This window comes from Paroedura picta, chromosome 16, assembly GCF_049243985.1.
Source record: "Paroedura picta isolate Pp20150507F chromosome 16, Ppicta_v3.0, whole genome shotgun sequence".
NCBI lineage: Eukaryota > Metazoa > Chordata > Lepidosauria > Squamata > Gekkonidae > Paroedura > Paroedura picta.
The window spans coordinates 26,509,346-26,531,460 of record NC_135384.1 but is presented as its reverse complement, the minus strand read 5'-3'; the positions used below and the strand labels follow the sequence as shown (position 1 = coordinate 26,531,460).

The 22,115-nt window shown below is 46.7% G+C and overlaps 1 protein-coding gene across 2 annotated transcripts; it reads right to left on the bottom strand.

The window, feature by feature from the left end:
* Nucleotides 1-3,925: 3,925 nt before the first annotated feature.
* Nucleotides 3,926-17,475, bottom strand: CCR7 (C-C motif chemokine receptor 7). 2 transcript variants are annotated; one of them, XM_077313838.1, is made up of 3 exons: nucleotides 17,401-17,475; nucleotides 11,057-11,106; nucleotides 3,926-6,413 (listed from the first exon to the last, which is right to left on the bottom strand). In XM_077313838.1, the coding sequence occupies exons 2-3, from the start codon at nucleotides 11,090-11,092 to the stop codon at nucleotides 5,328-5,330; spliced, it is 1,122 nt and encodes a 373-aa protein (XP_077169953.1). In that variant the 5' UTR covers nucleotides 11,093-11,106; nucleotides 17,401-17,475; the 3' UTR covers nucleotides 3,926-5,327. The 2 variants fall into 2 exon arrangements, with proteins under 2 accessions (XP_077169953.1, XP_077169951.1); XM_077313836.1 differs by lacking the exon at nucleotides 17,401-17,475 and adding an exon at nucleotides 12,123-12,254.
* Nucleotides 17,476-22,115: the final 4,640 nt, after the last annotated feature.

Genomic DNA, 22,115 nt, shown 5'->3' with positions numbered 1-22,115 from the left:
TGCTAGCCCACAGGATCTGATCTCAGTTCGACACATTGCACAGCACGTGTGCGTTGCATTGTTGTGGCTCCCGGGGGCATGGATTCCCATGCTTTCACAATCACAGATGGGCTTTGCGGCTTGTGGGCCAGATGAGTTTCTCAGGGAGCAGCAAACAGCTCTCTGACGCCAGCTACAGAAGGAGGGCATGGCCAGGGAGGTCTCCCACGATTGCAGTTGGTCTCCAGGGGACCAAAACCCATCCCCCAAGGGGAAAATGGTTGATTTGCAGGGCTGTTTTGCACCCTCGCCTCCCCAAATGCCTGCTCTCCACGCTCCGCCCTCCAAATCTCCAGAGATTTCCCCACCAGAGCAACCCCCACCAGTTGCAACCCTAGCTATTGCTCTAACCATCTGCACCGTATTCTGACTGTGGTCTTGTTTGGTCCATTTCCCCCCTCTAAATCCCTTTGGGTGTCTAAAGTACTTTGTATTTGTCATCTGGAATGACTTAGCATCAATTAGGTTCAGGTGTGTAGTGGTGACTGTTTCCGCACGAGGCATTGGGCCTGCCTCACCGCTCATTTAGGGTCGGGCCATTTTCCCGCTTCCTGTTGACGTCGGTGCTGGTAGGGGGAGGTCCCAGGGCCGGCACAATTCAGGCCCTCAGTTGGCCCATGACAAGGGAATGCCGATTTATGTGGATAGATCCTTTTTTTTGCCGTGGGACATAACAAGGTGGAAGTTGGGGCAGGGCTGTGTGTCTGCGGAAAATCCGGGCCATCCCCCATTGGGGCGTTGTTCCGATCCTCCCCCAAGTGTCACTTCTGCCATCTACAACCTTAAAAACAAAAACAAGTCCAATTGCATCACAGTGTGATTCCAAAGTAACGAAACAGCAAGAAAACACACCCCAGTTTCAGTTTTCGTGGTTTTAGTGAGATTAGGGACAGTCTGCGTGTGTGTGTGTGTAATGGCGTGATAAAAGCCCATTTAAAAATTCTCCTTGTGTGTGTTGAGACTTTTTTCTTATAATGCAAGTTTTAAAAATTGTTTTGGCTTGGAGAGGGGGGCAGTCAAATGCTGCTGGAAGGTGACTGGAAAGTTCTCACCATGTCATGATTGGCGTTGAGGTTAAGAGACGCAGCTTCTAACCTGGCGAGTTGGGTTTGATTCCCAGCTCTTCCTCCACATGCAGCCAGTTGGGCTAGTCACAGTCCTGTTACAGCTGTTCTGACCGAGCAGTCCTGTCAGAACTCCGTCAGCCCCACCTCCCTCACAGGGTGCCTTTTGTGGGGAGAGGAAGGGAAGGCAATTGGGAGCTGCTTTGTGACTCCTTCAGATAGAGAAAAGCAGGGTCTAAAATCCAACTCTCCTTATAATTGTTCAGGGTATAAATTTTTGTGTGCAAACACACTGCCTCAGATACCATGAAATGGGAATTACCAGTCCATATCTATAGATAAAGGGTGTCAGTATTAAAGTCAATATTGTCTGCTCAGACTGGCTGTAGCTCTTCAAGGTCTCAGGCAGAAGTCTCATTATTTTGGCTGGAGGTGCCAGGGATTGAACCTTGGGACCTGCTTCATGTAAAGCAGATGATTCACCTCCGAGCCACTGCTCCTCCCAACCCTTCTCCTCCCAGTCCAGGTTGCTTCGTAGAGGCAGGCAATAGCAGACCATCTTTGAAGGTCTCTTATCCTGAAAACTCCATTTGGACACCTTAAGTCAGCTGTAACTTGATGGTAGGGGTAATCAACCTGTGGTCTTCCAGATGTCCATGGACGACAATTCCCATGAGCCTCTGCCAGCATTTGCTGGCAGGGGTTCATGGGAATTGTCGTCCATGAACATCTGGAGGACCACAGGTTGACTACCCATCACTGCCAAAGACAGAGTAACAAATTTCGGAAAGTCAAATGATGCTATGCTGCCCTCTGCTGGACAATAGGCTCTTAGACGAGGTGAGAAGGTAACTTGGGAGGGAAAAAGACATCCTACTTCCAGCCACAGAATAACTCTTTTGTGCTGCTGGGGGGAATTTGTTTTCTGAAATCAGCTGTAAGCAGAACCAAAAAGGTCTGTAGCTCAGTAAAAGATTATCTGTTTTGCATGGCAGACGTCTCAGGCTTAATCCTCAGCAAGGAGAAGCAAATAAAAACCTTGCCATCAGAAAAAGGGAGAAATAGCCCACCAAAAAAGATAGAGTACACCAAAGAGGCTGAAAACCCAGAAAATGGAGGGGGGGGGGGGAGCAATATATAATTCAGCTGTGTGCTCAGTACATTTAATATGTGAACAAGAAGAAGAAGAGTTGGTTCTTATATGCCACTTTTCTCTACCCAAAGGAGTCTCAAAGCAGCTTACTTTCGCCTTCCCTTTCCTCTCCCCGTAACAGACACCCTGTGAGGTGGGTGAGGCTGAGAGAGCCCTGATATTCCTGCTCAGTCAGAAGAACCAACTCTTCTTCTTCTTCAGCAATCTCAGGGCTCTCTCAGCCTCACCCACCTCACAGGGTGTCTGTTGTGGGGAGAGGAAAGGGATGGCGAAGGTTCGCTGCTTTGAAACTCCTTCTGGCAGTGAAAAGTGGCATATAAGAATCTCCTCTTCCTCCTCCTTCTGATCCACTGGGATTACCCCAATACTGCCCTTAAGGATGGCCTGTAGATAGTGATCTTTTTATTTTAAAAAGCAGTTCATTTCCTTACAGATTCGTTTCTTCTGAATCAGATGATCTGAATGTTCGCAATGAATGGGTCGTTTCTGCCTTGAGCTTTGAGTTGCGTTTCAGGGACACGGGGTGGGAGGTGGTGAGCAAGCAAGACAAGAAGCACATAAAGGAAGCCGCAAAATCTCTAGAGCAGTGTCAGGCAGAGTTTCACTTCACCCTTTCACTAAAGGATTGCTGTATCTGTGCAGGAGGACACTCAGCAGGACCAGCCTCCACATGCCTTGCACCTGAAGCACAGGGACTTCACTGCCACCATCTTGCACCAGATGCGTTTTGCTCAGATCTGCTGCACAGTCGCTCCACATGAGGCAGTAGAACAGAAACTGTGGCTCTCCAGATGTCCATGGACTACAATTCCCATGAGTCTCTGCCATGCTGTCCATGGCCATCTGGAGAGCCTCCTGGAATTACAACTCACCTTCAGACGAGAAAAATTGAGGCTGTACACAAAAGCTTTTGGGGGGACGGAGGGTTAAGGTTAAATAAAACAAATAATGCAAAAAGTTACTCATTGAAAACCTATTAAGAATGGTACGAGATGGAAAAATATCAGAAGAACAGTTTTAAAATTCAAGAAAAAGTAAGAAATAAAAAATTAAGAACTCCCCCATACAGGGTTGCCAGGTGTGGATTGTGAAACCCCTGGGGATTTTAGGGGTAGACTCTGAAGGTTTGGGGAGGAGGGGCTTCAATGGGGTATAATGACATAGAGTCCATCTTCTAAAGCAATCAGGGTTTTCCTCTCTCCTTTCAACTGCAAATGAATGTAACTTAGCCTCTTCTGCAATAGACAGGTTGAGAGATTTATTTATGGCCCTGCGTATCGTGTTTTGACAACTGGGGAAACTCTGCTATTTTAGCCAACTCTCCGCACAGCTATATGGTAGGTAGAACAAGAAGAGCTGTTGTTTTTACCCCCTTTCCACTATCCAAAGGAGTCTGAAAGTGGCTTACAGCCGCCTTCCCTTCCTCTCCCCACAACAGACACCCTGTGAAGGAGATGAGACTGAGAGAGCCCTGATATTACCAAAGAAGAAGAAGAGTTGGTTCTTATATGCCGCTTTTCTCTACCCGAAGGAGTCTTAAAGCGGCTTCCAAACACCCTCAGCATATCTGCTGTTCAGCTTCAAAGCTGTCCTGGAGATGCTTGTGTCCGTGGGCAGTTGAGGCTTGCCCGCCCTCAGATGGACACAAAAAGCAAAATGCAACACCGTAGAAAGCAAAAATAAAACTTCATTTCCTTAGGAGCTACAACACAAACATAACTACCACACAACTGTATGCAAAAAAAACCATTCCCCAAACTGTACATAGCATGATTTCAAACGGATTTCTCCTCAATGTTTCTATTACGTAACAATGGTGCTGATGCTGTTGATAAAGAACAACATTCAAAACAGAAAAGTTCAAAGACGGGCTTCCGGATAAAGGCCGTCCCGATATCTTCTTCAGTTTGTCAATTTTCATTGCCAGTAATAATATAATAATAACTACAAAAACAGGTGACTCAGAGACATGGCTGAGACCTCTACAAACTCAAGTGACTAGTTATGCAGACAAATGCAGCCGGATATTAGCCAAATAGAAAACCAGTAATCAAAAGAAAGGGGGAGGACCCGAAAGCAGCCTGATGAAGATGAAATTTGTTCTGCCTCTGTCGCTAACAGAAGAAGAAGAAGAAGAAGAAGAAGAAGAAGAAGAAGAAGAAGAAGAAGAAGAAGAAGAAGAAGAAGAAGAAGAAGAAGAGTTGGTTCTTATATGTCACTTTTTCTACCCAAAGGAGTCTTAAAGCAGCTTACAGTCGCCTTCCCTTCCTCTCCCCAACACAGACACCCTGTGAGGGAGGTGAGGCTGAGACAGCCCTGATATTCCTGCTCGGCCAGAACAGCTTTATCAGTGTTGTGACTAGCCCAAGGTCACCCAGCTGGCTGCATGTGGGGGAGTGCAGAATTGAACCCGGCATGCCAGATTAGAAGTCTGCACTCTTAACCACTACACCAAACTGGCTCTCAAAAAAACAAAAACAAAAAACAAAAACAGTGGACCAAGCCACCCACAGATAAGGAGGCTTTCTGAGTGCAGGGGGGACTTCCCAGAGTTACGGTGAAAATATGACCATAAGTTCAAAGAGAAAGGGGGGATTCCTGTCTGAACAACGGAACAACAACTGAATGTCTAGGAATGTTGAGAGCAGCAGTTGAGGAGGAAAGGAAGGAGAAGAAGGAGAACCACAACATAATCCCAAGCAAAGCTTGGTGTCCCCCTGGGAGAAGAAGAAGAGTTCATGTTAATATCCCACTTTTCACTACCCGAAGGAGTCTTCAAGCGACTTGCAATTGTCCTTTCCCTGCAGCGTACAGTCTGGCTCACCTGTGTGAGACCTGAAAGTATCTTTCCTACAGTTTATCTTCTGCCTGCTTTGTGAATCTTGGTGGCCTGAATTGTATAAACTGATCCGTGGAGGGCAGGCAGGATAGAAGGGGCTTTGGATCCGTTCTGACTGCTTTGGGTATAAATCAGCGCAGAGAGAGCCCTAGTTTACTCCTTGAGGCTGGCCAGTGTGAATACCGTCGTCACGTCTACTGTCCAAAAGGGCTGCCATGCCGTCTGGAGCACCTTATGGGGAGAAAGTGGTAGTAGTGTCTGTTTCGGTGGCAACAGAAAATCGCTTGGTCTCCCGGCCTGCGGACCATTGCCAGAGCTGTGCTTGGCTGATGCAGCCCAGGTCCTTGAGGAGACGAAGCAGGTCGTTACGGAACTTGACGCCCATGAAGGCGTAGAGGAACGGGTTCAGGCAGCAGCGAAAGCAGGCCAGGCTGTAGGTCAAGTCATTGGCCACATCCAGCCTCTTGATGGCTTCACATTCACTGCTGGTGTAGTTTAAGGATGAGATGGTCTTGGCTAGGATGACCCCATTGTAGGGTAGCTGGAAGATGACGAAGAGGACCATGACCGCGATGAGGACCTTAATGGCTCGGTTCTTGTCAAAGCTGCGGGCCTGCAGCAAGGTCCAGATGATGACGCTGTAGCAGAAGGTCATCACCAGGAGAGGCACCAAGAAGCCGAAGAACATCTGCAACACCCGGACGGTGGTCTCAAAGGCCAGCAAGTTCTCAGTCCTGATGATGCAGATCGGTAGCTGCTGGTCAGGCTCGTAGACACCACTGTAAATCAGCTCGGGGACAGAGAGGAGGAAAGCCAGGATCCAAATGAAGAGGCAGGTGATCTTGCTGGCCAAGTCCCTCTGGGATCGAAGGCGGTGGGCCGAGGGGGCGTGGACGATGGCAAAATACCGGTCGATGCTGATGGAGAGAAGGAGCAGCATGCCGCTGAAGAAGCTCATGCGGCCAACGCAGTGGATGGCCTTGCAGCCAAACTCTTTAAAGACCCAGTGCTTGGCGGACGCGGTGGCCCAGAAGGGAAGAGTCAGGAGGAAAAGGATGTCTGCCAAGGCGAGGTTGAGCAGGTAAGTATCTGTCATGGTCTTCAGCCTCTTGAAGCAGATGTTGGTCACCATCACCAGCACGTTGCCGGCCAGCCCGACGACACACACCAGAGTGTAAATGGGAGGGAGGAAGGTGGCACAGAACTGCCGGACCTCATCTTTCGCACAGGGCTCCTCGTAATTGCTGTAATCGATGGTGGAGTTGTCGTTTTCAGTGTCGTCGTAGGCAGAGGTCACGGGCTCGCTGCCCAGGCAAACCTAAAAGGCAGCAAACAGAAAAGGTCTGTTACATTTTACTTAAGAAGGGCCCTGCTGGATGAGACCAGTGGTTCCTCTAGTCCAACATCCTGTCTAACAGAGAGGCCAGCCAGTTCCTCTGGATGGCCAACAACAGGGCAGAGAGGCTGAGGCCGTCTCATGATAAGGACAAAAGAACAGCCTTGCTAGGCCAGAGCAGTGGTCCTTCTAGTCCAGCATCCTGTCTCACACAGGGGCCAACCAGTTCCCCTGGAGAGCCAACAACAGGGCAAAGAGGCCGAGGCCTTCATAAGAACATCACAAGAGCTCTGCTGGATCAGACCAGGGAGGGTCCATCTAGTCCAGCCTCCTGCCTCACAACAGGGGCCAACCAATTCCAGTGGAAGGCCAACAACAGGGCAGAGAGGCAGAGGCTTTCCCCTGATGTTGCCTTCTGGCTCTGGGATGAGTACCTCTGAACGAGGAAGTTCTTCTCAATAGTCACCATGGCTAGTAGCCATTGAGAGGTTTACCCTTCATGCGTCGCTCCACTCCCCCTTTCCAGCTGTTTATTCCTGTGGCCATCACCCCATCCTCTGGCAGTGAATTCCACATTTCAATCACCCTCTGTGTCAAGTAGTATTTCCTTTTGTCCATCCTGAACCCATCCTGAACCCCCCGCCCCCGGTTTCATCGGATGCCCTCAAGTTCTACTATTTCGGGAAAGAGAAAATGTTCTTTGTGAGCTCCCCCCCCCCTCCGAGCACAATTTTAGAGACCTCTATCATGTCCCTTCTTAGTTATTCCAGCTCTGCAATGTCTTTGGAGAGTCCGTGACCAGAACTGTACACGCTGTTCCAAATGGGGCTGTGCCGTAGCTCTAAACACGAGCATTAAAATATGGGTCATTATATTCTTTATCCCTTTCCTAATAATCCCTTGCAGGGAGTTCTCTGTTTCTACCACTGCAGCATACTGGGTTGACCTTTCCGGCAAGATAAGCACTACAACCTTGATTCATAACGTCTTCTCAACAGACTCCGGGCAGTCTTAAAGAGAAAAGCTAAGAAAGAAGAAGACAAAAAGCTGTTTTTATACCCCATTTTTTACTCCCCAAAGAGTCTCAAAGCGACTTGCAGATGCCCACCCTTCCTCTCTTCCCCACAAGCACCCTGTGAAGTAGGTGAGACTGAGAGAGCTCTGAAAGAACTGTGACTGGCTCAAGGTCACCAAGCTGGCTGCTTGTGGAGGAGGAATCAAAGCCGGTGATCCAGATGAGGGGCCGCTGCTCTTAATCATGGCATCAAGCTGGTTCTTAAAACGTTGCAAGTTGTGGGGGCAGGTCAAGGGGCTTTCAGGGATGTACAACAATTCTTAGATGTTCCTTGCGTGGTTTTAAGCTATTTACTCACTTGTGGCAACCAAACCACAATGTCCTTAGGAAGCTTGAATATCATTTCTGATCTCGTCGAAGATATTTAAATTCAGTAGTTAAAATCTCAATGGCTGCGTTTGGGGAAGGAGGAAGTTATCGGGGGAGGGAAAAATATCTTCCAAGGTCTTCATGCAAGGTCCTTTTATGACTGTCACGTGCAGAGACTTCCTTAAACCCAAATCTTCTTGCCCCTGGAGAGGGCTTCGTGACATTAAATGTGTTACCAGGTCAAGACGAGGAAGGTGGCAATGATCCCGGCTAGCTGACAGCTGGACTTCTGGGGAAGAATTTGTAATGACATCGGCAGTTGGATCCACGATGGAGTGGTTCAAAGGTCCAATTTCTCATCAGTAAAGGGGATGGGGGACACCCATTCTAGTGGCACTGATGATGGAGAACTGTAAAGTTGGAAGGGGCCATTCAGGCTATCTAGTTCAAAACCATTTCAAAATAAAATTCTTCCTTTAAAAAAAATCCGATCTATCAAGTTCCTGCAACCATGCCTTTGCATTTCCGATATCACACAACACCATAACCATGGTTTGGCACACCTGAATTGAACCAATTTGTTAATTCAGAATTCAAAAGATGAGTGTTGGATTTTGTGAAATCACCACGGGTGATGTGTGCTCTATGAGACATACCTCAAGAATTTGTATATCTCTAAGGAAGATGTGATGGGAGATTTTTCATGCTGGGAAACTCCAGAGAAGAAACTACAGGATTGCGATGTGGATTGGGGTGGTTAGAAGCTGTGCCATCAAGAAAATAATTTTCCTTAACTGGGAGGGGGAATTCTGAATTTGCTTACTTGAGTTATTGTGACCAAAGATTTTCTTGAGGACCGAAGAAAATAAATGAACAGATTCTGGAACACACCAGCAGCTGAGATGCTGCTGCAGAAACTGAGAAAGGAGGTAGGAAAGAGGAATAGTAATAATACCAGCAGCTGGACATTGGAGGGGCAGAGTGGGAACTTGAATCTCAATATTCCAGATAATAGTCTGAAGTTAAGTGATACACCACTACAGTACACTGGTTTTCTTGGGGTTGCTACTCTTTAAGAGTAGCAAGCTGCCAGGTCCGAGTGAGTCATGAGGGTTCAAGGTAGAAAACTATCTGATGGACGATCTGATTGGACCTGGGCCAAAAGAACCCTAGATGGCCCTCCCTCTCTATGTTTTACTGACAAAAACCAAGGCTTGAAGGCTGGCAATGTTGTTGTCATTACTTAACTAAGGTCATTCTATTCTGAAAGCTACAGGCACTGCTTCTATAATTTTGGAGGGATTAACCCCCAAACATTTACATATTGTGCAAACCTGGGGCTTTTGTTAGATTTGTAGAAAGATCTGTCTTGCCTGTCCCAGGCTCCAATCTTCAGACATAACTATCCACAGATGAAGCCATGCTAAGAATTATTCGTATTGACAAGCTACGGCATGAGAAACTCACAGGAAGATTTCCTTACTAGTTCCTGCATTCTCTGCTAACTCCTAACATCCCCTGTAAAGGTGCCAATTACTATTGATCTTCTGATAGATCCCTTGCAGGAAAAGCAGATTTCACATGCCCCCTCCCCATCTGAGAAAGGGAGAGAGATGGAGGTAGTGTTGGCAGGGGCTCTGATGACACCGCATTATGTGTGCATGTGCAAATGCCCCTCTGTTTGGGGGTGATTTCAGAACCATCCTTCTATTTTCCCCCAGGTTTTGATTTTTCTGCACCCCCTCCCCACCCAAAGGAAAAAAAAACCCTTCAGGAAAACATCCCTAGTCTGTACATGTCCCAAATCTGCAGATTTAAGTATCACAGATAGGGACATGTTGGCTATTATATATATTGATGTGTGTATGCACACACACACACAGCTTGCAGACTCAGAAGCTGGTGGTGGGTGTTCAACGAACAAAGGTTCTGACCACATCCTGTAGGTGTACCTGAAGAAACGCTGGGTACTTACAGGAACTCAGGGGAGGGCATGCATAATAGTGGTACTCGCCCAGGTGCATTGTCTCCAGATTGGAGACTGGATCAGGTTGAAGGTTGTTGTAATAATCTTTGAAATTACAATACGAGAAAGGAAGAAAGGTTCAAAACACAAACAGAGAAAAACAGAACCTTTCCAAGGCAATTGGTACAATAAATTTTATATATCAATAATTTTGGTTGGTCCTTAAAAAAATATTGATATATAAAATTTATTGTACCAATTGCCTTGGAAAGGTTCTGTTTTTCTCTGTTTGTACTATTCTTTGAAGCCTAAAAGGTGTGGGACAGGTGTATCTTCAGAACTGCCTCTTCCACCATGCCTCCCCGCAAGAACGTTAAGGTCATCTGACCAAAATCTGCTCAGGATTCCTGGCCCAAAGGAAGCGAGATCAGCCTCAACCATGGCCAGGGCTTTCTTGGCCCCACCCTGATAGATTGCTCTTCCTAAAGAGATTAGGGTCCTACAAGACCTTAATCAGTCCCAGAGAGCCTGTAGACAGAGCTGTTCCAAACAGACCATCTGCTAAAACAGAGAACAGGTTGGCCCTCCAAGGACTTTGAAACCCCCCAGTCCAAATGAGACAGCTAGTATGAGATACAAGAAAGTCTTAATGTTTTCATGTTAATCTGTTTTATTATGAATTCGATGAGTGAAACCATGGTTACCTGACCTGAGCTAACCAGGAAGGGTGAGATACAAAAATAAAGTCTATTTATTTATTTATTAACTGGAGAAAAAGGGATAAGAAGCTAGCCTACCCACACACCTCTCTACCCTTTTAATTCAACGTCTGTATGTGTGTAAACATCAGAAAAGCCCTGCTGGATTGTATCAATAATCTATCTAGCTCAGCACGCTGACTCACGCAGTGGCCAACCAGTTCTTCTGGAGGGCCAACGGGAGGGCAAAGAGGTCAAGGATTTCCCCCCACTCAGATGGACACCAGGGTCTCAGATGAAGGTCTTTCACATTACCTATTGGCTGATCCCTTTTAAACTGGAAATGTTGAGGACCTAGGGACCTTCTGAAGGCCAAGCAGATGTCCTACCACTGAGCCACAGTCCCACATTACTATTACTTTACTATTTGGGTCAGCTGTTGAGTGGATGGTTCAACAGATAGCCCATGCCGGGCATCTCCCACCCACGGGCACTCCATTCAAGTCAAGTGTCCCAACTGGTTGCTCTAGATTTCCAGCACTGGTCCACAAAAAAGAAACTTTTGCAAGCTTCATACCTGGAAAAGAAGATAGAGACTCCAAAAGAAGACCATCTCTGGCGGTTTATCTGAAAGAAAGCGAAACACGCACTGCTTCAGACCTTTGCGTCAAAACTGAGAAGCAACTTCAGCATTCACTTCTGTAATTCAGGGATGACTGAAACATTGTTTTGTGCAAAATAGTTACAAGCAAAATTGGTCACCTTGGTTTCTCCCAAAACATCAATTGCGATATGAGAGGATCATACAGCCCATTGAACTGATGTAGGGCTGCAATTGCAAACTGATGTCTGTATAGGCTAAAAAAAAACAAAAGCGATCTTTGCTTGGTCAGCAACAGGTCTTACTGGAGGCTCATTTTGACCAGAGGCTGAAATATGGCAGTTCAAAGCTTCACAAACCCTTCCCGAGGGAGTTGTGGACAGCTATCCATAGAGAGGAAGAAGACTTGGTGCTTATATGCCACTTTTCTCTACCCCAAGGAGCCCCTTTCCTCCCCTGTGAAGTGGGTGAGTCTGAGAAAGCCCTGATATCATATTACTGCTCAGTCAGAACAGCTTTATCAGTGCTGCGGCGAGCCCAAATTCTGGCTGATTGTGGGGGAGCGGGGAATCAAGCCTGGCTCACCAAATTAGAAGTCCGCACTCCTAACCACTACACCAAGCTGGCTCTCGGGTAGTGAAAAGCAGGATTAGACTAAGATCTGCTTAGCTTCAGATAAGGCAAAACCTTAGGGCAATGGTTATTACTTCCAAGTGGCCATTCTAGCCACCTAATCTCATCCTCCCACCAAGGATCATACACTGTTCTGCCCTCCTCTGTTCCGTCTACACAACAGCCCTGTGAGGGAGGTCAACAAGGAGAAAGTGCCCAGTTTAAAGTCATTCAGCGAGTTTCATCATTGCCTTGAGTCCAGGGAGGCAAACATAAGAAATATATCCAATAATTAAAAAAAACACATTTATAATAAATAAAGTCATGTCCAGGGGTGAGGGTGGAATGATGCCCCCAGGATTCCCAATTTCTACTTCTCTGCATAGTATTTTCAGTTTTCAGAAAGGGTGGTTAAAGAAGAAGAACTCACCTCTGGCCATTGTCTTTTGCTGTAGGGTTACTGTCACAAAAAAGGAAACGTGAGTACCAGTCAGTCGCCAGAGCGGAGATAAGACTGATTTTGTGAAGGGTAAGAGCAGCAGAGAGAAACTTCCTTTTTTTAGGCACAGCAGGCGGTACTTAAGTACCACATGCATAACACGCTATGAGGAGCGCATGATTTCTTGAGCGCGGCGGCTGAGATTTCCCCACCATTTCCCCACCTGCATAGCAAAAGGCGAAGCTGCCCAGATTGTAGCCTCAGAGACGGGCCTGAATCCGTTCAGGTGTTTCCTCCTGGACTAATACGAATAAACAGATCTTTGCCTTGGTCAGAAGGAGCTGAAGGATACATTCTGACTCGTCATTCTGTAGCAGGAAACAGGCTGGAGATGACAGCAGTCTGTGGTCACTCAGGAGGGGACAGTGTATAATATTATGTCCAGAGATAGTGGAATGGCTGAAAAGAACTTCAAAACAAAGAAGAACCTACCATGCAGGAGTGTGTAAATTTTGCTCTAGAACAATTGTCCCCATCTTGGTGCCAAATCAAGGAGTTACCCACTGTCTACCTCCTCCATTCACAAGTCAGATCTTCTGTTTGCTTTACTGGGGAAGAGTAGGGGGCACTTTAAAAGAACCCAGAAGGAATCACTGTTGTCCTCCTGGCAGAACCCATTTGGAAACCGTGCTCTCCGTTTTAAGGAGGATGTTCCATGCAAAACCTTCCAGAGGTATTTTGACAGGACTCAGCCCCATATGGTAGCCCTTTTGCTGTGACACCCCCCATCTCAGAACTCCTCTTCTACATGCAGCCAGCTGGGTGAACTTGGGCTTGCCACAGCACTGATCAAGCTGTTCTGACCAAGCAGGAATATCAGGGCTGTCTCAGCCTCACCTCCCTCACAGGGTGTCTGTTGTGGGGAGAGGAAAGGGAACGTGATTGGAGTTTGAGACTCCTTCGGGTAGAGAAAAGCGGCATATAAGAACCAACTCTTCTTCTTCTTCAGTAATCTCAGGGCTCTCTCAGCCTCACCAACCTCACAGGGTGTCTGTTGTGGGGAGAGGGAAGGCGATTGTAAGCTGCTTTGAGACTCTTTCTGGTAGAGAAAAGTGGCATATAAGAACCAACTTCTTCTTCTAGCCAAGGTCATGGGATCTTAGGGCTAAGTCCTCAGCCTATTAGTAATGTTAAACTTGAGGCATTGTAGCTAAACTGGAAATTCTGTCATTACAAACAGGAGGAAACTTTACAGACCACGCCAGGGGAGGTCCTGTGACCTTCCATGAAGTTGGGTCCCATGACTTTGTTGTTTCCTGTTAAGTCTTCCTAGAAGGGAGAATAACTTCCTCTAACAGAGGATGACTTTGGCTTGATGGAGAAAAGTCTTCCTTTCTTGAAAGAAGCCTTTTTTACACTTCAGCTCCAGCACAAAGAGGGCTTTTCTTAACACGAAGGAAAACTGAACAAAAACAGGGAGAACACACAGGCTTCTAAATATATATCCAACTGCCTCAGGTCACACCCACTAGAAGCATTACTACTACTACTACTACTACTACTACTACTACTACTACTATTTACCCACCACTCCCAGGTGGGTCATGGCGGGCTACATGTGTCTGAATAAAACCCCATTAAACCCCCCATTAAAACCCCAGACATAAAAACATAACACAATCCCACTCATCAAGAAGAAGATACGGTGGAAAACTTACTCGACTGCTCTCATTCCCCCCCCCAATAAAAATCTCCTAGAGGGGGTGGGTGAGAAGAGGGGCGCAGAAGGAACCTGCAACCACCACTCATATCTTGGAAGGATATTGATTGAAAAGCCCGTCTGCCTGCCTGCCTCTACCATTGTGTCGTCGACATACACAATTGCAAATACCCCCCCCCCACGCCCCAAGTCTAAGTATATTGGTCCCTACTTTGCATACAACAACAGCACCTCTGGGGGGCTCATTGGACGGAAAAATGAATGAGCCTGGAATGCAGAAAAGGAAGAATTCTGGAAACCCAAAACGGGTTGCTCAGATCTTTGGCACTGCCTCTCCCAGCATGATCCTCCCTGTCTTTGAATTTATTGATGGTCCCCGGCTCATGACCTACCCAACTTGGGGGCACCAAGGACAAGGGCTTTCTCAGTAGTGATCCCCGTCCTGTGGAACCAGCTGCCCGAAAAGGTACATGCCTTGCAGGATGTCCCTAGGACAAACTGGCAACTCCCATCGGAATGGTAGTCCATGGACATCAGAAGAGTCACAGTCTGGCCACCCCTGCTCTGGGGCATGCAAGGCTGCTCTTTTCCAGGTGGCCTGGGGTGATTATTGTGACCCACCAGGCAGCTGGTGGGCTCCAGTGGCGTCTTCACCATCCACCCATCCTATCCTGATTGACGGTGGAGAGGTTTTAAATGGGAACAGAGTTTTAACCGTTTTATTGATTTTATCTTTGGATTGTTTTCTCGGTGCATTTTAAAGGCTGTTAGCTTAAAGTGACCAGATTGTAACATTGGTAAAGTGGGACACCATTGACCGGGGGGGGGGGGGTCTTGATTAAAAATTTGATCTATATGGAGCAACAAAATTTTTCATAGAACGCGTAGAACGCAAAAATAGTATTGTGATACATATTTTAAAATTTCAACATAAGTACAATTTGCCAGGTGCCCCCAGATGTCCCTCCAAAAGTGGGACAATCTGGTCACCTTATGTTAGCTGCCCCCAGTCCTGGTCAGGGGAGAGGAGGTAGCATATATGTTTGATGAATGGATGGTTGGAGGGATGGATGGACAGCTAAAGATCTGTGCCACAGGCAGGCCTATTAAAATGTCCAGTGGCCCCCTCAGTTTGTTCTAGTCAGCGAGGTTACTTACCTCCAGGCCACAAAAAGCTTCAGATACTTATTTCTGCATTTTAAACTCTATTAAAGAGTAAGGACTCCCCCCTTCATGGCCAGTGGACTGCCTATTGCTAGGTCTGTGCTTGTGCGTAAAAGATTTCACCAGGCTGCTTCAGAGTAGCCTGCAAAGATTTTACTTTGGGTGATGCAATTCTCCTGCACCTCTGTGGCTTCACTTGCCCTTTTCTTTATATGTATATTAAAAAAAAAACCCTCGCTCAATGGTTTGCCAGCCTGGGCTGAATTGCTGCTTTCTCCCTTAACCACACAGCCGTATCTTGCAGAAGCAGGTGCACCATCTATCCTCTTATATATTTAAAAACCACTTCCAGGAAATGGATCTCGAAGGCATTTCACCCCAGCCCACGAGAAACAGGAAGGTGTAAAAATTTCTAACCCACAAGCTGTATACTGTACACGGGCTTATCAGGCATTCAGATGGCACATGCTGGTGTATTAAAAACACCTTTTGCATACTTAATTCATTTCTGTTCCTAGTGATTAAAGAGAGTTTTAAGGCTGACATAAGCCTACTGATTAAAATGGGAAATCCATTGGCAGATGACATAATGATGAGCCACAGGCATAGATGACTTTAAAAGGGAATTAGACTCCCGAAGGAGAGGTCTGTCAGTCACTATTAGGGGAGCCTCCACATTCAGAGACAGTGTACCTCTGAAACCCAAAGCTGGAAGAAAGGCAGCCTCTATTCCCTGTGGTTGGGCTTCCAGAGGTCCTGATCAACCACTGGGTGAGACAGGATGATGGTGTAGAACAGTGGCTCTCAACCTGGGGGCTGGGACCTCTTTGGGGGTCAAATGACCCTTTCACAGGGGTCACAGCAGGGTGAGCAGCTTGGCTGCGGGGGGGGGGGCACCGCCACTGTTGCCACTTCCCCAGAAGGTGCCCACCAATTTATAACCAATTTATAACCAATTTATATCCAATCATGAGCCATGGATCTTCACACCATTGGCCAGTTTCGGTTTAATTTCTGTGAAAGAACCCTTGCATCATTTTATGGTTGGGCGTCCCCACAAGACGAGGAACTGGATTAGGAAGGTTGAGAACCACTGGTGTAGAAGGACCACCGAGCGGATCCAATGTTCTTCTACGGTTTTTATCAGACCAGTGCTCTATCTGGTACAGCATCTGCCTCACACAGTGGCCAACCAGTTGCTCTGAAAGGTCAACAACAGGGCAGACATGCCGATCTTTTCTCTAGATGGTACTGAGATTCAAATGCAGGAATGGTGTTTTCCCATGCAGCAGCTGAGACAATACAAAGGCAGTCCCATGAGATATATCAGGCTAGCAAAGTCAAAGCAATAGAATACTCCCAGGAGAGCTCGGGCCTCTAAGATGTGGAAAACTACTAAACAATTAAAGCAGGCAAAAACAGGCCAAGGAAACGTCCCACGGGGAGAACATGAAAACAGGTGAACAGGTAGGCACTGAACAAGCGATCAGGGCCTTGAGAACTTCCCAGGACTTTTCAGCAGGAAAAAGGCTGGTTAAATACAACTTCAAGTGCAGTTCAGATTTTTAAAAAAGAAACAGATACTGTCATAATCATCAAAATGGCAAACAAGCTATGCAAATTGCTGTCTTGCTCAAAGTTGCCTCTGAAGGTGGAAGCAGAACCAAACCAAACCACAATCTGTCTTTGGTTGCTACCTTGCAATGTATATAAAGAACAAAGGTTCCGCCAGTCATTTGGCCTAGCAGCTACGCCATGCATGATCGCTTTGCCTCTCCTGCTGAAGGAGAGGAAGAGGGTGCTCTGCAAATCATGAGCAGCAATGCTGGGGCCGCTTGTGGCGTGGTCAGCAAGGCACGGCTGGATGCCCCATTTCCCAAACCCTTCACAACACCAATCAATCCTGCAGCGATTTCCACCCAGGTTGTGAAGGAGGCTAGACCTTGTAAAGGGCCACATGGAAACAGGCCCCAGGTTGATCTTGGAGCATTGGTGTATTCTTTGAGAACCGGCATGCTCAACTTTTGGAACTGTCCATAGACTTTTGGAACTGCCCATGGACTTTGGGGAATGATAGAGGACAGGAAGGCCTGGAGGATCATTGTACATAGGGTCGCAATGGGTCGGACACGACTTTGCACCCAACAACAACAATGTTCAACTTTTGACCAGAAAAATACTAGTTTAAGCCCTTGCTTGGGCAAAAAAAAAATCCTCGGATTCAGAGACACAAGGCACTACACCCCCACCCATGCCAGGTTATAGATGTGCAATTGGACTTGCAGTTAGGGTGGTATCTGAGGAGGGCGGTGTTTGGGGAGAGGAGGGACTTCAGTGCAATGGAGTCCACCTTCCAAAGGAGCCATTTTCTCAAGGTGAACAAACCTTTGTTGCCTGTAATCTCAGGAGATGCTTTAAGCTCAAGCTTTCTCAACCAGGGTTTGGTGGAACCTTGGGGTTGTTTGATGGCCATGGAAGGATTTCCTGAATGGGAAGGAGTTAATTAATTTTTTATTTATTACAAAACATTGTTAAACCTTTATTGGTTGATAGGACCTTTTATGGTCATGTTGACCTGCCCCCCCCTCCCAAAATGGCCAATGATGGGCCTGGAGGGGGTGGGCATGTCCACAGCGATGCTTCCCAACCATATTGGGCATGATGATCATGCCACTTCTGGGGGGTCTCGAAGCCTGAAGAATGTTTCAGGGGTTTCTCAATGGTAAAAAAGTTGAGAAAGCTTCTGATCTTGCACACAGAGAGGGACACAGTTCAGTTTACCTCCACCCAGGGGAGATTCCAGACAGATGCCTACTGAAAAAGAGCCTGGTTGACAACAACCAATAATCGCAAATTGCAGACTCAGGAAATATAACGGCATTCTACTAAGGATTTTTTTACCCCCTGGTTGAAAATTTTTTTTTTTCGTTTGTAGGGCAGGCTCAGCTTTCTTATATCAATCATGTAATGCATACCTTTGTACATTTCGGTATCTTGAACTAAAATTACCCCTGGGTTAGGGTAAATTCAGATTTAGGATGAGAAGGACACACTTAATTGGTTTTTTTCCCTTGCTTTGATTGAGCATGAGGCCAATTCGTAGGAGCCTTTGGTAAAGAAACATCAAGAAGGGGGCCCTTGACCCCCCTCCCCCCCATACACACTTTGTTTTCTGTTTAGTGTGTGTCAGGATAGGCGTATAGGTGCAGACCACAAAACCGCTCAGAGTGAACAATACTTTTTTTTCTGCTTTCACTAAATATAACTGGCAGAGAGAAAATGAGGGGAGCAGGAAGAGAGGGGAGGGAGAGAGAAAAATGGAAAAAAAAAACAAACGAACCACAGACAGAAGGGAAAAAAATTAAAAGAGGACAAAACGGGGTTTTGTATTATATATTAAGTATTATAATCTATTATATATTGGGAGATTTACTGAGGAAGAAGAGTTGGTTTTATATCCTGCTTTTCACTATCTGAAGGAGTTCAAAGCATCTTCCAATCACCTTCCCTTCCTCTCCCTATAGCGGACACCCTATGAGGGAGTTGGGGCTGAGAGAGCTCTGACAGAACTGTTCTGTGAGAACAGATCTAACAGGGCTGTGCTTGGCCCAAGGTCACCCAACTGGCTGCAAATACAGAAGAATCAAACCTAGCTGCCCAGATTAAACGCCACACTTAACCACTGCACCAAGCTGGCTCTTAAAAGTCTATATTACTCAGCTATGATTCACCCAAAGAAGTGTCCAGGACCACGGCCATCAGCACAGGGCAATGTGAACCCCGGACTTCCTTGCACTCTCCCCCAATTTGAAAATAGGCACCCTAAACAAAAGACCAGGCATGAAAGTTTCCCAGGTAAAGTTTCCCATGCAAAATGCTTGCTGGAACCTAGATGCTACAAAACATTCCTATGCATATGAAAGGGCACGTCAATAAGAAATTATTTGGGAGAAAGAGGCCTGCCTCTCCCTTCAGGTCTCTGGTCTGTGGGAAAATACTGGGCAATGAAAACATGGGATCATGGGAACAGGTAAACAGGTAACGTGAACAAGGTCTTGACAAACGGCCACAGTGAATCAAAGGAGTCATTTGTGCTGCTTAAGCACTGTGGATGCTGCTTCAGACCCCAAAGTTTATCACAAGGATTTCTAAGGCCTCAATATATATGTTTTTTTTTAAATTAAAATACATGTACTCTACCAGCTAGCAAGCCTGTTAATGACAGGGCATTCTGGGAAATGTCAATTCATAGGTTCAGGAGCAATTGGACAACACAATTCATACACACCCCTACCTACTATCCTACTCGAGTTTCTGAGGCACCAGCAATGAGATACATGAGTTGAAAGTTCAGTCCAAATTACATGTTCATCGTGCACGGGAGGCCCCTTAGTGAATGCCAGGCCACTGAAGCTACAAACGTTCCGCATTTCAGCAAAAAAATTACCTCTCTACAAAACAAGAAGCCACTTCAAATGCACGGGAAGAAAGTCAAAAAGATACAGTCAACATGAAAGTGGAGGTGAGAGTTGAGAACATCATACAAAGCACAAAAGAGAGATCACAATGGGGTGAAGTGACCGAGACCTGGATTTTCCCCAGGGGCTTGAAAACAGTTATATCTACCCTGAAGGGGTTTTTTAAATTTACAAACCTCGGTGCCAATTTAGTTCAAATTCTGCCCTGTGAAAATATTCCTGCAGTCGGTAAAAAAAACAATTTGCGCATCAATCCATTTGAGTATACCTTTCGATTTGGCCTGTCCTCCATGAACAGGTGTACCGTTCCTCTGACACTGCTTTTCTTCTTCATGGATTGCAGAAGGCGCTAGGATGCTCTCCCCTAGCAGGTAGAGAGGCTGGATAAAAGGATGGCTGAGACAGGAATTGCTGCTGCAAAATATGTCTAGCCTCAAGGTGATGATGGACAGATGCCCCAAGCAAGGCATCCTTCACCTGGACACATGTAGAATGCACACTCTAGGTGCTAACCAGGCATGATCCTTCTTCACTTCCAAGAACAGATGAGATGGGGAGTGTCCAGGTGGTGTGGTCGTAGGAGCACCTATTACTAAGTTGCAAGTTCTACAAGGACATGAGCTCTGTGCACCTCACCTCTATTTGCCATTCCCAGGTAGGCCAGATGTATTTTAATGTATCCCTCCTCCTCCTCTCCTCCTCTTCATAGATTGTTCAAATGAGACCTGCACCAAAGTGGCTAAGTTTTTATTCATAAGGAAGTTGATAAGAAGAAGAGTTGGTTCTTATATGCCGCTTTTCTCTACCTGAAGGAGTCTCAAAGCGGCTTACATTCATCTTTCCTTTCCTCTCCCCACAACAGACATCCTGTGAGGGAGGGGAGGCTGTGGGAGCCCTGACATTGCTGCGCGGTCAGAACAGCTTTATCAGTGCTGTGGTCACCCACCCAGCTGGCTGCATGTGGGGGGGCGTGGAATCAAACCCGGCTTGCCAGATTAGAAGTCCCCACTACACCAAGCTGGCTCTCAACTCAACCCATCAACATCTAGCAAATATAGGAAGGTTTTAAACTTTTAAATGTTTACCCTTGCATGTTGTGTGCACTAGACACATCTGGAGGTCACCTCCAGGTTAGATTACCGCAACTCACCGTACACAGGGCTACCTTTCTACCTGCTCCAGAAGCTTCATCTGGTCCAAAACTTGGTAGTGTTGAGCCTGGAGAAGAGGAGGTTGAGAGGGGATATGATTGCTGCCTTTAAGTATTAGAAAGGTTGTCCTGTTGGCAGCAGAGGAGAGGACCCACAGTAACGGGTTTAAAGTATTTGTAGAAAGGTACCGGATAAATATCAGGGGAAAAATGTTCACAGAGTAATTCAGGAGTGGAATCGGCCTAAGGAGGTGGGGAGCTCCCCCTCACTGGCAGTCTTCAAGCAGTGGCTGGACAGATATGTCTCATGGGTGCTTTAGGTTGATCCTGCATTGAACAGGAGGCTGGAATAGATGGCCTATAACAGGGGTAGTCAACCTGTGGTCCTCCAGATGTCCATGGACTACAGTTCCCATGAGCCCCTGCCAGCAAACGCTGGCAGGGGCTCATGGAAATGTAGTCCATGGACATCTGGAGGGCCACAGGTTGACCACCCCTGTTCTAGATGAATGCCTACACATAACCCCCTTTTGCATGTGAATAACGTTTTTAGATTACAAGCTGCAGACAAATGGTTTTGGAAAAAAGAAAGGTTGACTGCCAGGGACATCCCTGTATTTGTCAACAAAAATACATTTCTTCCATGAAACAGGCAAGGCAGGAATCCAAAAAAATGTGTATCGGGGAGTGTATCGAGGATGTGCCACACAACTATTCTGAGCAGCCATTGCCAGTTTGACAGATGATGTTTTTCTAAAAATATTTTAACAATGTGATTCACATTCCTAAAGTATTGAAGCATAGTATATGCATCAGAAGATGCAATTATGGCCTTCTTGCACACAAAACCCAGAAGAAATATTTCCTGGTTGCCACTAGGGGGGGATGCAGCTACAGTTACGAATTTCAGGAACAAAAACCATCTTCTTGTTCCTGGAGCCGACTAGTGAACTCGCGGTAAAATGGCAACTCCATTTCATGAGTCCTGATGATGCTTACAAATATTTTATCAGATCAGAGAGTTGGCAATTATTGCAGGACTCACAAAAGGAAATACTACTTTACACAGGGAGTGGTCAAGGCAAGTGAAGAGCAGAGGTGGTTGGTCATCGCCTCTCTCTACAGAGCCTCCTTTGCTGGTCTTCCTTCCAAGACCCAAGGGGATCCCATCAATATAAATTGTATATTTATTGGGAGCAATCAAGGGAGCCTCTTGTGGCCCAGATTGGTAAGGCAGCAGACATGCAGTCTGAAAGCTCTGCCCATGAGGCTGGGAGTTCGATCCCAGCAGCCGGCTCAAGGTTGACTCAGCCTTCCATCCTTCCGAGATCGGTGAAATGAGTACCCAGCTTGCTGGGGGGTAAACGGTAATGACTGGGGAAGGCACTGGCAAACCACCCCGTATTGAGTCTGCCATGAAAACGCTAGAGGGCGTCACCCCAAGGGTCAGACATGACTTGGACAGGGGATAC

What these genes read in the sequence shown, in the direction of transcription:
- CCR7 (XM_077313836.1), bottom strand. An exon ending in GTCTCTATCTTCTTTTCCAG is followed by an intron (nt 6,414 to 11,056) that starts GTATGAAGCTTG and finishes GCTGCCTTTTAG; the next exon opens with GTTTGCCTGGGCAGCGAGCC.